Raw genomic sequence first — 16,401 nt, forward strand, 5'->3', positions numbered from 1 at the left:
AAGAACAAAGTCATGAAATTAGAGCACAGCAGTTATAGAATACCTCAGAGGACGGTGCTTATAAGTCACAGAGATATGTTTAGTTCAGGCTTTAGAGAGCATCTTTTCAAGCCAGTGGTGTGGTTTTACTGGAAAGAAAACTAAGCAGTAAGCTGTTAACATACAGATAGATGGTTTCAAACACTGTCCTGACCAGAGGGGTGTGACTGTCTCATGCAGGATGGTTGGTGAAAGCATTTGGAAGATTTTGGAAACCCACAGCAACAAAACCAACAGCATTCTGAAAGTCCTGAAGCCTGACTGTACTTATCAGGTGAAAGTCCAAGTGCAGTGTCTCAGCCGAGTCTACAACACCAATGACTTCATCACCCTCCGGACACCCGAAGGATGTAAGCAGACCTGCACGGCTCCTGTCAGTGATGCACGTTGCTTTGGCTTAGAGAGTAGATCACAGAATCATCCAGGTTGGAAAGGACCTCGAAGATCCTCCAGTCCAACCGTTAACCCAGCACCAACAGTTCCAACTACAGCAGATCCTTAAGCACTAAATCGACCCGACTCTTCAACCCCTCCAGGGATCCTGGGCAGCCCATTCCAACGCCCAACAGCCCCTTCTGCAAAGAAATACTTCCTGACATCTAGTCTGAACCTTCCCTGGCACAATTTGAGGCCATTCCCTCTTGTCCTATCGCTTATTACTTGGCTCCAGAGACTCATCCCCCCTCTCTGCCCCCTCCTGGCAGGGAGTTGCAGAGGGCCAGGAGGTCTCCCCTCAGCCTCCTCTTCTCCAGACTGAACCCCCCCAGTTCCCCCAGCCGCTCCCCAGCAGACCTGTGCTCCAGACCCTGCCCCAGCTCCGTTGCCCTTCTCTGGCCACGCTCGAGTCATTCAATGGCCTTTTGGGGTGAGGGGCCCAGAACTGAAGCCCCTCAGCGAGGGGCGGCCTCCCCAGTGCCGAGCCCAGGGCTCAGATCCCTTCCCTGTCCCTGTGGCCATGCCAGTGCTGACACAAGCCAGGATGCCATTGCCCTCCTTGGCCCCCTGGGCACACTGCTGGCTCCTGTTCAGCCGGCTGTTGATCAACGCCCCCAGGTCCCTCTGTGACTGGCAGCATCAGATCCTGTGAAGGTATCCCCATTAGAACAGAAGGAGTCTTTACAGAGGCCTAGGAATGGTGCTGGACTGGAAGAAGGGCTGTGGGATCCCTGCCTAGGGCCAGTCCTGCACTGAGTCACCCACCTGCCCTCTTTCTTCTCCCTGAGCCAATGGTTTAGTACCACAGGGACGTTCATCTCCCCTCACAGCACGGTGAGGAGCCTGTGGGACCATTCCGTACCCTACACAAGGAGCAAACTCATTCTACCTGCAGAGGGGAGCTCAGGTTAAGGAAGGGATGCAAACCAAAGAGCTTAACGAAATCCTTGCTTCAGCACAGTTACAAAAAAAGCTTCATTGCTCCAGTGCAGGGGTGTAAAGTCCTCAGGACACAACTGCAGGAGTAAGAGCCAGGAGTGCTTGGGCACAGCCCCTCTGCCCCAGCCTTTCAGGGAAACCCCCCTTTTTCCCTGTGTGATCCAGACACGCAGCTTGGACTCTCCCTGACGCTGTTTCTCTCCCTAGTACCGGACGCTCCCTTTAACCTGCAGCTGTCCCTGAAGAAGGAGGCAGAGGGTGTGGTGACCGGCTGCTGGAGTCCCCCTGTGAACACCCACGGCCTCATACGGGAATTCATCGTGAGTCCGGAGCAGTGCTGGGACAGGGAGGGCTGCTGGGGGCTCACAGCAGAGGGGGGTGGGCCAGGAATAGCACATTTTTGTAGAGGAAATCTGCTGAGAGCGTGGGGGAAGTTGGGAGAAGAAATGCTGCGGGGCCGGGGGTCGCAACACGGCCCTCGAGTTCATACTTTAATTTCTGGCTGCCTTTGCAAGCATTCCTACTTCTTTCTGCTGAGATTTTTGACACTGAGGGACCTGTCACCCTGTGGTACTCTTTGACTAGGGAGCCCTCATCCCTTGTTTTGATGCTCCTAGGTGGAATACAGCAGGAGTGGATCCAAGGAGTGGTCATCCCTTAGAACCACCAAGAACTGCACTGAGATCAAGAACTTACAGGTCAACACATTATACACAGTTAGAGTGAGTATTTTGAAACCTCTATCTGTGCATGCTCTCCCTGCTTTTCACTAGATGGTCTAAGTCCTGCACGGTCAAGTACTTGCTAAAAAAAGTATGTTGTTAAAATCCTCCCCTTCAATGTCAACCCACAGTGGGGGCTTGGGATTTGTGCTGCTAATGTGTAGAGTTCCAAGACCTGAGTTAAGGCCCTTGGTTTGCTCCTTCTCCCAGAAGGCCAGGCTGTGTTATGAAACCTGCACTACTAATTGCCCATTCCAATGTCTCTGCAAGTGCACTGGATCTGGGCCAGAGATAAATTTGGTCCTTACTATATCACTGGGAGAAGAACCAGATCTGCCCGTGGGGAAATGTATGCACATGGGAGAAGCTGGGTAATTATAGACACAAGTAACGAGAATAAGAAAAGAAAGTCTGCACGGTGAGCCCTGGGAAATGTCTGCTCTGCCGTGGTCCACCCTCCCTGTGCTGAATGAGGAGGGTTCTTGGGGGAGTTCACTGGGAGGTGGGATAAATGCCCCCCGCCCCTCCCCGCCATGAATCAGTATTATTCTCACAGTTGGTTGCAGTGAGTCTTTCCTTCCATGGTTTTCCTTCCCCTACTAATCTGTTCCCAAATAAATGTTTGGAATGAGATTCAGCGCTTGCATGGACTTCACTGGCATGGTTCTTACCTACACTATGGCTGATAGAGCCCAAAGCTCCTTATCTTGATGGGCTCCTTATAAAGATCTCATAAGAGAGCGGTTATCTGCAAAGAGGATGCACCTCCCTCTTAGATTCCTTTAATTGACTTAAAGTAGTCTGCTTTATCTCAGTAATAAGGATTTTATTGCCAAGTAATTAAGCTATTGTTTGCTTCAAAGTCCTTTTCCCTTGAGCTCCGCCACGTCCGTAACCTTGCTCTAACCTCGTTCTCTGTTTGCATTATACAATGTTGGCGGCGAACGTTTGTTCATATTAACCAACCCTCTTATTTGAAAAGGTTGCTGCGGTAACTAGTCGAGGAGTGGGAAATTGGAGCGATTCCAAATCCATAACCACCATAAAAGGCAAAGGTAAATGTTCTTGTTTCAGTCAACCCGGACTACGTAGCAAAAAGGCTGACTCTAAGCCTGAAGCGTTAGCGCCAGCATTGCAGAACCACCTCCTCGGTCTTTATTCTTCCCTACTGAGAGTTTTACCCTATCTAACAACTTTGCTGTACCATTTCGCTTAACTTGAGCTGCCTCAAGGTTCAGTGGCAAGTCTAAATGGGTCACTGACTCTTCCTCTGAACTCCGTGGCATGTAGGACACATGTAGTGACCACTCTGGAGGTGGGTGAGACACCTGTCCACAAGGTGCCCATCTCTCCTCAACTGCAGATGGATTCCCTCTGACTCGCGTAGGCTAAATCCTACCTTCAGATAGGCAAGACACGTTATCACCAACTCCTTCGCTGTCACAGGCTGAAAGGATGCTTCCTCCTGCTTCTTGCTCTTATGATTATGAGGGTTTCCGCATCTCACATAGGTTAGACCACTAAAAGACCACCAAGGCTCCCAAGGACTATCACAACATTGCACTAAATAACATAGTAAATCTTTTCCCTCCAGACTGTTTTTTAGAAAAGCCGTTCAAAATCATTTCTATTCATGCCAAGTTTTTCTTCCAAACCTATATGCTGATGTCACAATTGCCTGCTAATTTGTTAGATAAAAGTGCATCCTCACTATGTCGACAAAGGAAGGAAAAAAACCACCATGCTACTAAAATTGCAGGATTCAGATAACATGAAGTACATGAGTACCTGCTGGTTAGAAAAAACAAAGTAGGAAGAACTGTAATAGCTTTCACGTCAGGTTTTGCATGAGTGTTTGACAGCTGTGCCCAGATCCTCTGAAGGCCAGAAGCCATTAACTGGGATACCAGCTTGTCCCACTGAGTTCAGAAGTAAAATACCTGTGTCCAGACCTCTCTGCTTTCAGCCGGTGCTGTGCAAGGCACAGATAAGGCAGCTTTTAGATGGTTGACAGAAAAAGCAATGGAGGTGCAGCACGTCGGTGCTTTCTGAGAGGTGTGTGTCTTGGAGACAGGCAGGAAAAACGGGGGGTTCCTGGCCTGAGAGCTGGTTGTCATAATGAAAAGCTGTATTTTACCTGTCCCCTCTCAGTAAGTATTTGCATTTCTTTGTGCTGGGGTAACAGCTGTTTCTCTCTTTTCTTCCAGTCATTCCTCCGCCTGTCATACACATTGAGAGCTACAGCGAGGACTCCATAAGTTTCAGCCTAAAAATGACTGCTAATATCAAGGTAACACTTCTACTTCTGAAACTAAAATAAAGAAAAAAAAAAAAAAATTCCTGTGTTGGGTAAATGGTAAATGCTGGATGGGATCAGCTGTCACCTATTTAAGTATTGCAAATACTTTTTGAAACTAGTTATTTCATGCCAAATCATTTCTCCCTACTCATAAACCACCCCCAGATCGCTTAATTCGGATGGAGATCACAATGCCGAGGCTTTCAGTGGTGACTCTTTCAGTGCATGCAAAAACAGCTGAACTGAGAGTTTGTATTGTGTGTCCTTGCTGCTTGACAGGTCAGCGGTTACGTTGTGAACGTCTACTGGACATTTGATACACACAGACAGGAAAAACGGACTCTGATTATAGAAGGAGAGAAGTCCATCCTCAAAGGTAAATTCTGTGCAAAGTGTTAAATTCTGCTTTAGTCAACACCAAATGGAAGGTTTTATGGAAAGCTGTAGGATTCTTTTTTTTTTCAACTCTGTTTAGGAGAGAGTGAGTCTGGAGAGGGCAAAGCAACAAATCCTTGGCCCCTGTTTTTAGGACTTGAAGATTTCAAGCACATTTGGGATTTATCCCGCAGAGCTACACTAGCCTTTTCTCATCACATGGGATTTTGTTTGTGGTTCCTTATCTGGTCTGCAGAAGGTCAACAATTCTTGGGCTTGTATACAGTACATGTCCCTATTAATCAAATTTCTGTTTGGAAAAATCTCTGGTTTGCACAGTCTAAATATGGGAAAGCATCCCAATACAGAAAAGCACAGGCTAGGCTAGAGACCAGAGTCCCAGGTGCTTTTGTATAAAGGAAATTACTCAAAATTAATGAAAACACAAACCAAGAGAGGCAGGCTCCTTCCTTAGACTGTTTGATGTTGCTGACCCTTACCTAGTGCTCTCACCCTGCCGTTGCAGTCCTTTACCTCACCTAATAGCTCACGTTTCTCTTCTTGCTCAGTGGCAAATTTGACAGCACACACCCCCTATGAAATTTCTGCTTGGGCTAAGACGGAGCTGGGTGACAGCCCTCTGTCTTTTGTACATGTGGTGACCAGTGGGACAAGACCTGCACCTCCAAGTCTCAAAGCCAAGGCCATCAACCAGACTGCGGTGGAGTGCAGCTGGACCGGACCGAGGAATGTCGTAAGACACCGACTCTCTTTTCTCACCAGCTGGGATAGGGTCTAGCTCAGAGCCTCAAAACACGAGCAAAATCTTAGGACAAGATTATTTGCAGGGATTGAATTGCACGGCCCTGAAAACTTTCTGCGCTTAAAAGATGGGGGGAAGCACTTGCTGCCCCTTAAACAGAATCATTTGTTCAGCCCCTGATCGGTGGCTGCAGTACAGACAACATGGTGCTCCAGGGGTTTTTTCAGTTGACTGCCGTGTTATCAGAGCTGAGCCCAGGATTTTAGGGTGGGGAGTGCAGTGGTGAGTGGATAAACTGAATCTGAACTTGGACAGGAGAGAGTGCCCGCAGGAAAAAGGGTCTTTGCGTCATGTCCCTAAAAAGCACCAGCCGGTGAAAGTTTGGGTGGGAGCTCCAGCTCTTGCCAAAATCTGTACCCTCCCTGTTGTGCCCTTCCTCCGCAGGTCTATGGCATCTTCTACGCCACCTCCTTCCTAGAGCTGTACAGGAGCCCTTACAACACCACCACGACCTCCCACAACATCACGGTGCTGGTGGAGCGGGACGAGCAGTACCTGTTCCTGGTAGGCTCCTTTTCTGTTCCCCCTCCGACCCGTGCTCTGGGCTGTAGTTTGGTACCGAAGGGTGCAGGCACAGTATTAACGGCTGTGTCATCCCTTCAAGGTCCGTGTGATGTCTCCCTACCAAGGGCCACCGTCTGACTACGTCGTGGTGAAGATGATCCCTGACAACCGGCTGCCCCCTCGGCACCTCCACTCAGTGCACACCGGGAAGACGTTCGCGGTCATTAAGTGGGAATCGCCCTACGATTCGCCTGACCAGGACATGGTAATATATCACAGCGCCTTCTCTCTTGTCCCTTTGCGTGCAAAACCCTGGCTCAGAGACAGATCCCTGCCCTGCTGCTGATAGAGAATTGAGGCTGAGATCAGGTCTACCCTCCGTCTCGTCATCAGCAAGATGCTGACACCCCTGAGACCTGAATTTCCTCTTTCCAAATTACTGGCCATTAGCTCAGGCCTCTAACATTCATTCTGCCTGTAAAAAGAGTCGGGTCTGGGATATGTCTGAGTCTGAAAGCAAACTTGGGCACGTGCTAAAACACCTTTCTGGGCTTGGGCTTTGCCCGGTGCCTGAGCACAGCCCGCAGGCCAGCGGGGTGCAGGCTCTGCTCCTGCTCCAACCACGCCAGCGCCGCCCCAACAAAGCCTGGTTCTGTTTTCTGGCACGCTGGCATATGGTCAGGTCTCGCTCCACTGAAGGCCAGTCATTTTCTCAGCAAGCTTTCCGCTCCTATTCTGGTCCGCAGCCTTTAACGGCAAAGGTCTAAAGGTATAAATCTTCCCAGCAAAACTGGAAACTTTGAGAGGGCAGGAGTTTACATTGCATCCTTGTGATTCACTAAGAAGTACAACCTGAGATTTTCCTCCTCCCCTCATCTGTTCCAGTAACTGCATTTTCTGCATCTGTAAATACTGATCTCGGGCAGGGATCCAGTGTGTCCAGCAAGAGACTTGAAATCTTGCTTCCCAGCCTTTCTGTAGAGTGCAGGCTTGTTTTAATTTAAATTTTGTCCCCACGCATCTAATGCCCTACCATCGTATAAGATTGCTAGCAAGTCTGAAGGAAAGTGAGATATTTCACTGTGTGTGCCTTCCCCCCCTCTCCAGTTATACGCTGTCGCAGTTAAAGATTTAATAAGAAAAACAGATAAAATCTACAAAGTGAAAACCCGGAACAGCACAGTGGAGTACACCATTAAGAAACTTGAACCGGGAGGCAAATACCACGTGATTGTTCAACTGGGAAACATGAGCAAAGAATCCAGCATGAAGATCAACACAGGTAAAGGAGAGAGGACTGCTGGGTGGGTGCTGGGTGAGCACCGTGCGCTGTGGGGAATCCAGCGCCCATCCCACGCACCAGCCATCCCACCCCTGCAGTAGTAGGAGGCTGCAGGAGTGTTTCTGCATCGCTCAGACCCCTCCCACAGCCAAAGCCCATTTCTGAGCGGCCTCCCTGCAGCTCCCAGGGAAGGCAGTTAAACCCCCAAAGAACAGCAGCACAGAGGAAACCTCTCAAACGAGAGTTGGGGAGTTTCTCCTGCCTGGATGGAGATGGGAAAGACACCGTGAAGTACCATTTATGGTCCTGCCATAAAACCCCACTGAAAAGCTCCTACCAGGTTACATGTCACAGCATCACCCCCTCCAGTATAGCCTTTTTCTAAGCAGAGTATTGTGCTGATCCCTAAAAAAATACTAAGTTTTGGAGGTGACCCCGTTGTTGTTTCTCAGCCAAAAGAAAAGTGTTAAAACCTAACCTGCCTGCCATTATTTTTCCCTTATTTGCAGTTCCGCTGTCTGCACCAGATGCCTTAAAAATTATTACAGAAAATGACCATATTCTGCTTTTTTGGAAGAGTTTGGCATTAAAGGAAAGTAATTTCAATGAAAGCCGGGTAAGTTGCGCTGCGTCTCGTGTCCTACAGGCAATATTTCAGAAAATCCTAGAGCAGAATCACTGCAAGGCTCCTTTCACAGGCTCTTTAAAATATGCCAGTACACTCTGCTCCCCTAAGTGTCCTTGATGAGCCCTCTGTGTAGAGCTCACTTCAATTCCTATCACGACTAAGGCACTAAGGCTGGTAGATCTGATCGGTCACCTTTTAGGAACATAATTATCCGCTTGGAAAAGGTCAGCTGTCACACGTGTGAAAGGACTGGGAATAGGACAAGGCCCAGCCGTGCTGGGAAGCGTATTGATAAGATCTGAGAATTGCCATTATTCAGACTTTGATAGAAAATCTGTGACGTGTTCTCTGTCAGGGCCCGGGCAGGTAGCAGACGGTGCCAAAAAAAGACATCGCTGTTTTGAGACTCTGTGTTCTGGGTGGTCTCGGGGGGATGATGAGAACAGGGTGAACCAGACAGACTGGAATCTCCTCTCCTCCCTGAACTGGCCAAGGTCAGCGCACACTGACGGGGGTGCCCGGAGGAGGCTCCGCGTTGCCCAACGTGTTTCATCAAGGCTAGATTCGGGAGGAAAAACAAGCTTCAAAACCCTGTTTAAAAAGGAGCAAACCTGACCTCTGCAGCCGAGTGATTCGGGGTGTCTTTGTTTTCACAACTCTCAGGGTTACGAGATTCACATGTTTGACAGCTTGATGAACATCACAGCTTACCTCGGGAACACCACAGAAAACTTCTTCAAAGTTTCCAACCTGAAGATCGGTCACAACTATTCGTTCACAGTTCAGGCCAGGTGCCTGTATGGCGGGCAGATGTGCGGCGAGCCGGCCACTCTTCTCTACGATGAGCTAGGAACTGGTGAGCCCCTGGCATCCCCCCATCCTCCTTCACCAAGGCTAGGGGAAGCCTCGCAGGGTCGCTGGAGGAACGTACTGTGGGTTGCAAACGGCGTTCCTCTTCCTCCTTCATCTTAGGTGAAGACTCCTCTGCAGCGAGAGCTGGCAGATCCACAGACGTCGCTGCCATCGTGGTACCGGTGCTCTTCCTGCTCCTGGTGACCCTTGGGATTGGCTTTGTGGTGCTGTACATGAGGCACAGGCGGCTGCAGAACAGCTTCACTGCCTTTGCAAACAGCCACTACAGCTCCCGCCTGGGCTCGGCCATATTCTCCTCGGGAGACGATTTAGGTACGTAGCCCTTGGTTTCATGCGGTGACATTTCAGGGCAGCCTTAAGGATGTGAAATCAGTGCAAGACTGAACTTCTCTATCACGCTTTGGCCTAAAAATCCTCGTGGATTTGATCTTAAGAGTACAAAGCTGGCCCAGGATAACTTCACTTAAACCTCTCCCTCTAATGCAAATCAGGTTAAACCTGAACGTACAACAACAGCCAGGTAAGCGCGTGAGCGAGGCCGCAGCGGGCTGGTTTTAAGGGCAGTTTTGTGGCCGGCATCAGCAGCCTGTTTAGTTGTGCCCTGTGAAACGCTGAGGGCAGCATAACAGCACTCTGGGTTTGTTTTTCAGGAGATGAGGATGACGAAGCCCCAATGATAACTGGATTTTCAGATGATGTCCCCATGGTCATCGCGTGAAGCGTATTTCTGACTGTAAAAAAACCAAATGGTGTAAATATTTTATTTGATAAAAATAGTTGATTGTTTATTTTAAAAATGCACTTTGAGTTGCAATATGTTATTTTTATATGGGCCAAAAAAATTTTAAAAATACACTTTGTAGTAATCAACTGTGAATTGCAGACTAGGTTGGTTTAGTAACAAATTGCTTTGATTTAACATTAATTTAGTCTTACAAGGCTATGCTTGCTGGGCATGCTTTTAAGTCTGTGAGATATTTTCCGTTGACTAAATTGGCTACTCGTTTTATTTTTCTAAGACAAGAATAAATTTATTTAAAAAAAATTCAGGAGATTATATATGTAGAGAGAGATAAGTAATATAGTCCCTGAAGGTTTTGCTTTTACTTTAAGAAAAAAAAAAAAAATCCTTTGGACTTTGTTTTATATGAAAGTATTTTTGTTGTGTTAATTTATTGGGAAATCTGCTTGAGAACAGATTTCCAAAGTCATCAGACATTGTACACATTATTGTGTAGAACATGTGCCACTTTATCTTGCAAGGCAGTAGTATCTTGGCATCCCCATCATTGTTCTTGCCATGATAATAAAAATCCTTATTTTTACATATTTTTTTCCCCCTAAGAGAGTCAATCTTGCAGAAAGCTCAGAGCCTGAGGTACTGCAGCACATACTTTCTGTAGGAGTTGAGGTTCCTGCTGCCCTACCTAGAAGCCAAAAGCCACGCTGCCAGGGGTTGTCCAAACCCTTGCATGGGGACACCACGCCAGGGCCCCTTACCAGGAGGGTTTCTGGGGCTCTGCCCACAGGAGAGAGGTTTTACATCCTTTTGCAGCATTGCAGTTTTGACCCTGGCTTTCGGGTGTGCTGTAAGAACACCCTGTTCCCTCCTACCGCTGCCCAAACCCCTTCGGAGGGCACCGAACTGCAGCCCCTGCCCGTCACGCGGGGCATGATTAATCTGTAGTTTATGTCAGTAACATCAATGAAAAAAAAAAAATTGCCGCTACCTGAAGTTAAAGCTCACACCTTAAAACACACTTCCCAGCTAATCGGGACCCCCTTTTCCTCTGCGGAGCTTCTCTCGGATGCTGCGGTGTCGGTGGGACAGAAGGGGGAGCCTGCACTGTGCGCAGCTAGGACGCTGCTTCACATACAGATTTTCCAACAGGCATACAGAGCAGTAATTACTAAACATCGAAATTCATTTGGTTTACAGCAGGGATTCGATCCTCCTTCATTAGCATTTCCTAAAGGCAGCTGTACTTTCACCTTCAGCTTTACAAATAACATATAGATATATATACACACACACACACACGCATATATATTATTTTCCCATCACTAGTCATCTCACGTCTCCAGTAGACATAATGCTGGCTACGGAGCTAAGCAGTAGAAATGTCTGGTGACCACCGTCGAGCTTTTTTTTTTTTTTTTTTTGTGATAGCAAAATGTGAATCTCGCCACGAATCCCAACTACTTGCCAACCCAAGAGTGACGACACAAGCGGATGTTCACGGGTCACGCCTGTCCGTGCTCTATATATGCAAAACTTCACACCAGTTAAAATACAGCACACTGTCTTGTCACGCTGTTTTCTTTGTTTAAACCAAAAGTATTTTTGCTGTGTAAATTAAGTTATAATTGCAGTCTTCCTACAGATGAAATGAGAGAGGCCAACTATGTTTTGATACGCGACTGATCTGTTTAATTTCACATACAGAAAATGTATAAAATTTGAAGTTCTGTATGGTTTGATACTCTATAGAAATACTAACTCTATTTTCAAATACTGGTGTTATCATTCCCAGTGACAGGTTTTTTTTCCCCCAAAGCTGGGACCAAACTGTAATCAGGTTTTTATAAGTAGCAGCAAGCTTGCAGAGTTGCAGTATTTTTACCTTGTTACTGGGTCAGGGGCTGTTGAGGAGTAAAAATTTTGAGTAAATTAACCCAGCATGTATAGCTCAATTTGCCTAGAATAGAAAGACCAGAATCTGACCCAGAGGCTAAACTATTCTAAAGAGATAAATCGAAAGATTTTATACTGGAAAGAAAGCCTAAAAGCAGAGGTAAAGAGTATTGGACCTCTTCCTTATTAAGCAGATATTTCTGGCACGCATAACTGAAAACTAGATTATAGTATCCTAGAAGCAGGTATCTCTCTGGTGAGAATTACTATTGGTTAAATACTGCTGCTTTACTCCCCCAGGGTAAATCCTGCTCCGGTAAGCGAGTAGAATTTAGCCCATGGAAGACAGCTGCCAAGGGGGACCCTTACAACTACTTTACGTTCTGCAGAAATCCCTTGGTCGGATGCTTTCGAGCCTCAGCTGGGGGACAGGTCACCTCTGGCCTCTCCCAAAGGCTCCTTTGTACCCGTGGCTCAGCCACGCTGGTACGGAGCTCAGTCTATTCCCAGCAAAGCATTTTGCTGCAATACTCCAAAGCACCACCCTTGGGTACCTTGTGCCTCCCTAACGCGGCATGGGGGGGACAGAGCCCCCTGCCCGCGCTCTGCAGAGTCACCCCTGCATTGCACAGGGGTTCAGGGGCACTGCAGCAGCCGGGCTTTGTGCAAAGCTGCATTCACCTTGTGTGGACGTAACGCAGAGGCAACACCCCCCCCCCATCACCCCCAAACCTTCCCCTTCAGTGCAAAAATCACCACTGTGCTCTCAGCAAAGCGACTTCACAGGGCTGGTGAGTTTTATATACAGATAAAAAAAGTCTAAGCCCCAGGCAGGGAGTGAGCAGGATAGACACCGTTCTGGGTAAATTGTATATTTTTATGAATTTTTGAAGCACGGAATCTTGTTCACAGAGATGTATAGGGGGTGGGAGGGTTCTGGTGTAAATATGGAACATGGATGTGGATGCGTGTTTTGTTCTGGTTTTGTTTCAGTAGCCTTATGCAATATTACATGAATTTGTTACCCTGCTTTTGGGAGGTGGTTTGGGTTTACCTCATAGGAACCCAGTGAAACTTTTGGATCCATAAGGAAAAAAAGGAGCATGGTTAGGAGGAACTTCTTCCAGTTAATTTGTGTTTGCATCCATTTCAGATTTCACTGCAGATGCCCGCTGGTACTCTTAAGTCCATTTGAACAAAAGACTAAGGTTGAACACTAAAATCTGGTGGGGTTTTGGACTGTGAGGTTTGTTTTTCTTTGGCTCAGGGTTTTTTTTGAGGGTTTTTTAGGGGTGGGGGTTTTGGGTTTTACAAGAAAGGACAAGGCAAGGAGGTGCCATTTTTCCACATTTGACATCTGAATCATACAATGGTTTGGGTTGGAAGGGATCTTAAAGATCATCTAGTTCCAACCCTGCCATGGGCAGGGCAACCTTCCACCAGCCCAGGTTGCCCAAAGCCCCGTCCAACCTGGCCTTGAACCCTTCCAGGGAGGGGGCAGCCACAGCTGCTCTGGGCAGCCTGTGCCAGAGCCTCACCCCCCTCACAGGGGAGAATTTCTTCCCAATATCTCATCTAAATCTGCCCTCTGTCAGTTTAGAACTGTCACCCCTCATCCTACCCTACACCCCCTGATGGAGTCCCTCCCCAGCTTTCCTGTAGGCCCCCTTTAAATCCTGGAATGACCCATTCAAGGTCAAAAAAGCCTCCCCTTTCAGCCTGAATAAATCACATCACTTTGCCCATCAGCTGCCTCCTGCAGGATCCTGTGCAGAGCCCGGCACCTGCTGGGGCACATGCAGGAGCATGAGCTTACAGCTCCTCTGCTGCTCGGCCTGTGGCCTGTGCCCTGGGTAAATGCGAAGAGGAATTTCAGAGAGGGGTGAAGCATCTCACGTTGAGGGAAAACCATGCATGTAGACATTTCACCTGCAGAATAGCTGGCGTGCTGTGAGTTCACGTCCCGGCTCGTCCTGCCGTAACTTGTTCCGCGTGCTCCTACCTTGACGCAGCGTTAGCAGGAGTTTGCTGCAGATTTAGTCCTGGGAAAGGACTGTTCTCCTCGGGCAGAGCTCAAGTTACCTGTAGATGTATACGAGCGCATACCCAGCCAGAAAGGGGAGGAGGGAGCGTGCGAGTGTGAGGGAGCACGTGCCGGGACAGCGCTGGCTACTAACGTCCACGCCGTTGTCTTCTGGCCTCGTGGCCAAAGGAACCTCCGTGTTCACCTTGGTGAACACAAGGGTCAGGTCACCTTGGTGGTCACAAAACGGTATCACTTCCTGCTGGGTTCTAGAAACCCTCGGAGAAGTGGCTTGAAAGCTCCTCTCTGGGTGGAGAGGGATCTGCGTGGCCCAAGCCTGCGACAGGGCAGGATTATTTCCTAATCCTGATTCTAGAGTCACCAAATTCACCCCCGGGAGGAAAAACGGCTCTCTCCGAGCAGCACACCTTCTCCTCGCAGGGCAGATGTCATCCTTAGGATCTGCATGCTTGAAAGCTCTTTGTAGGCGCAGAAAATTGTTTAATGACAAACTTTGCTAATTTGCTGGTGGAAATGTAACACTGTTCAGGAAAGACCCAGACAACATTTTCTGAAACAACTTTCAAGTCTCCTTCAAATGGACTTCAGAAGGGAAATGGTGCAATTGAGTTTAGTTACTTTTGGACCCAGAGAGCATCTTCATTACTGGAACTAGCTGTAACATTTTTAATTAATCCTTCAAAATGTGCAGCAGTCTACAAGCAGCCAGTCTTTAATGAGTTTTTTTTTTTTAGAGGTAGTGTCAACTTCTAATCTGGTTCCTTAAGTGAAGTTTAATACTAGACAATTTGAATTGCTACTCCGTGTCGGGTTTTTTCATTCACTGATTTCGGCTATGTTATTATTGCACAAATTTTGAAGGAATTTTTGTTTGTCGGGTTTGTTTTGTTTTGTTTTGGGTTTTTTCCACTTAATGATAATAATAAAAACGGACTGGGTAAACAAAATTACTGGTTTCCAAAATTATTATCTAGACTCTGTGTGTCTAGTAGAATAAAAAGGAGATTTTTTTTTTTTTTTTCTGAACCATATTTGATTTCTGTTTTACATTAGAAGGGACGCATTGTATAACCTAACAGGATGATCAGAAACAGAAAAATTGTGCTTTCTACAGAAGGAGCAGCAGAGTCTTGCTAAAAAGGTGCCACTGACATTCATAATGCAGTCACGTATCTGGCTGGTTCTCGGTCCCTTCCTTCAAGGTCAGCAGCAGTCAGTAAGCAACACCCTCAGACACCAGACAACATTTCCAGCCTTTCTGAGCTTCACCTTCATGTTTGCAGAACAACATCTCCGGCGCTAAGCCCGGCTTGCTCACATCACACGTTATTTCCCTGGTTGAAATCTATTTCCACAACAATCCTGTCCCGGTGCCGCGTGGTGCGTTCGCACTGCTTGGCTGTTACTGTTTGATACCCCGTGTGTGCAAGTACACCTGACACCCAAGCAGCTGAAAGCAAGCGGAATTACTGCTCGCGGAGAGAGGTAATGAGCAGGCAGCGGTCTCTTCACACGTACCTCATTTTTTAGCCTGCGTAATTGCAAAGGCAACATGTGAGCTCGGTGGACATAATTGAGGCATGCAAGCGTCTTAAGTGTTGCACTTCATTAATGTTTAGCTTAAGGCAACATTAACAAACAGCCTTTCCTTCCCCCCCCCCCCCCCCCCCCCCCCCCGTTGCCCCCTTCTTCATGAATGAAGCTGATTTTTCCCTATTGTGGCTGAAATAGATTGCTCCCCCCAGGAGGTACAAGAAGTTACACCTCATTCCCATACACCTACATGTAGTCAACGTGACTCTTAAACCTCAGCGCTAAGTGACACTGAGAAAATCTCGACAGAGTAAAGGCTTGACAGAAAAGAGATCTGTTTATGCCAACAAAACTTGGCGATTTTTTTTATGGATAGGGAGGATTTTCCCCCTAATCCTTTACTGCCTTCATCAGAGCAGTATTTATCAAGTTACCTTGTGACGAACTGAAGAAATACAGCTTTGAGTGACCCAGCCTCCCCTGCCCACCATCTCAGATATAAACCTTTCCCTCGGCTGCTCGTGGACTTGATATCAAGACCCCACTGGCCCTCACCTGATCCTCACCTTCAGACCTGCAGAGCCCGCCTGGAGAGCAGCTGCAAAGTCACCGGGGCAGATTAAACCCACCTGCCCTGGAAGCCTGCACTGGAATTTTTTCATGGCTCTTTTCTTTTTATCTTTTCCCTTTTTATTGCTTGGTGACCTTTCCTTATTAGCTAGTCTCTAAACTCAACAAGCTCTTGAAAGAGAAGGGAGTTTCTTGTACAGGCTCTATGGTAGCTGTGCGAGTAGGTAGACCCTGCTCTCAAACATTTTAGGTAATGTTATTAGGCAATGACTCCTAACAAATAAAGGCATCTTAAATATTGTTGAATATGTTGGCAGTTCTCAAATTAATCTCCCAGCTTTGCTCCTTGTGTGGCTTCATTTTCTCTTTGAGACCGCAGTCGTCTCTTGTTTTACATCTGAAGCCGAGCATACCACAGGAAGCATCCAGCTCTCTTTCCCCCACTGCCTTCAGGCTGGAGAATCAGAGTTTCATGAAGAAACAGAGCTAGGCATGATCGCATCTCTCAAGCGTGTTTCTCCGAGCCTTCCCTTCCCCACAACATGTCTGACAAAGGGGGAGAGGTCTCAGGAGATGCCACTATGCTATGTGTTCCTTGAAAACAGGAGGCTGTGCAGAGGAAAGAGACCCACGCGAGCATTCCTGCTTGCAAAATATTTTTCCTCACTGTGAGACAGAGGAAAACCCATCGAGGAGGAGG

The 16,401-nt window shown here is 47.6% G+C and overlaps 1 protein-coding gene across 4 annotated transcripts in view; it reads left to right on the forward strand.

Annotated features, from left to right (window-relative positions):
- Window positions 1-14,754, forward strand: part of SORL1 (sortilin related receptor 1) — a 53,795-nt gene extending 39,041 nt beyond the window's left edge. For 2 of the 4 annotated variants that reach the window (XM_074927363.1, XM_074927365.1), the window contains exons 35-48: window positions 220-389; window positions 1,621-1,733; window positions 2,031-2,135; window positions 3,118-3,190; window positions 4,343-4,425; window positions 4,714-4,810; window positions 5,379-5,563; window positions 6,017-6,136; window positions 6,237-6,401; window positions 7,244-7,418; window positions 7,928-8,034; window positions 8,710-8,902; window positions 9,019-9,231; window positions 9,570-11,077. In XM_074927363.1, the coding sequence (XP_074783464.1) occupies window positions 220-389; window positions 1,621-1,733; window positions 2,031-2,135; window positions 3,118-3,190; window positions 4,343-4,425; window positions 4,714-4,810; window positions 5,379-5,563; window positions 6,017-6,136; window positions 6,237-6,401; window positions 7,244-7,418; window positions 7,928-8,034; window positions 8,710-8,902; window positions 9,019-9,231; window positions 9,570-9,637 (1,867 nt within the window). In that variant the 3' untranslated portion in view covers window positions 9,638-11,077. The other 2 variants (XM_074927364.1, XM_074927367.1) reach the window with 2 other exon arrangements.
- The last annotated feature ends 1,647 nt before the right edge of the window (window positions 14,755-16,401 follow it).

Source organism: Athene noctua, chromosome 26 (genome assembly GCF_965140245.1).
Source record: "Athene noctua chromosome 26, bAthNoc1.hap1.1, whole genome shotgun sequence".
Taxonomy (NCBI): domain Eukaryota; kingdom Metazoa; phylum Chordata; class Aves; order Strigiformes; family Strigidae; genus Athene; species Athene noctua.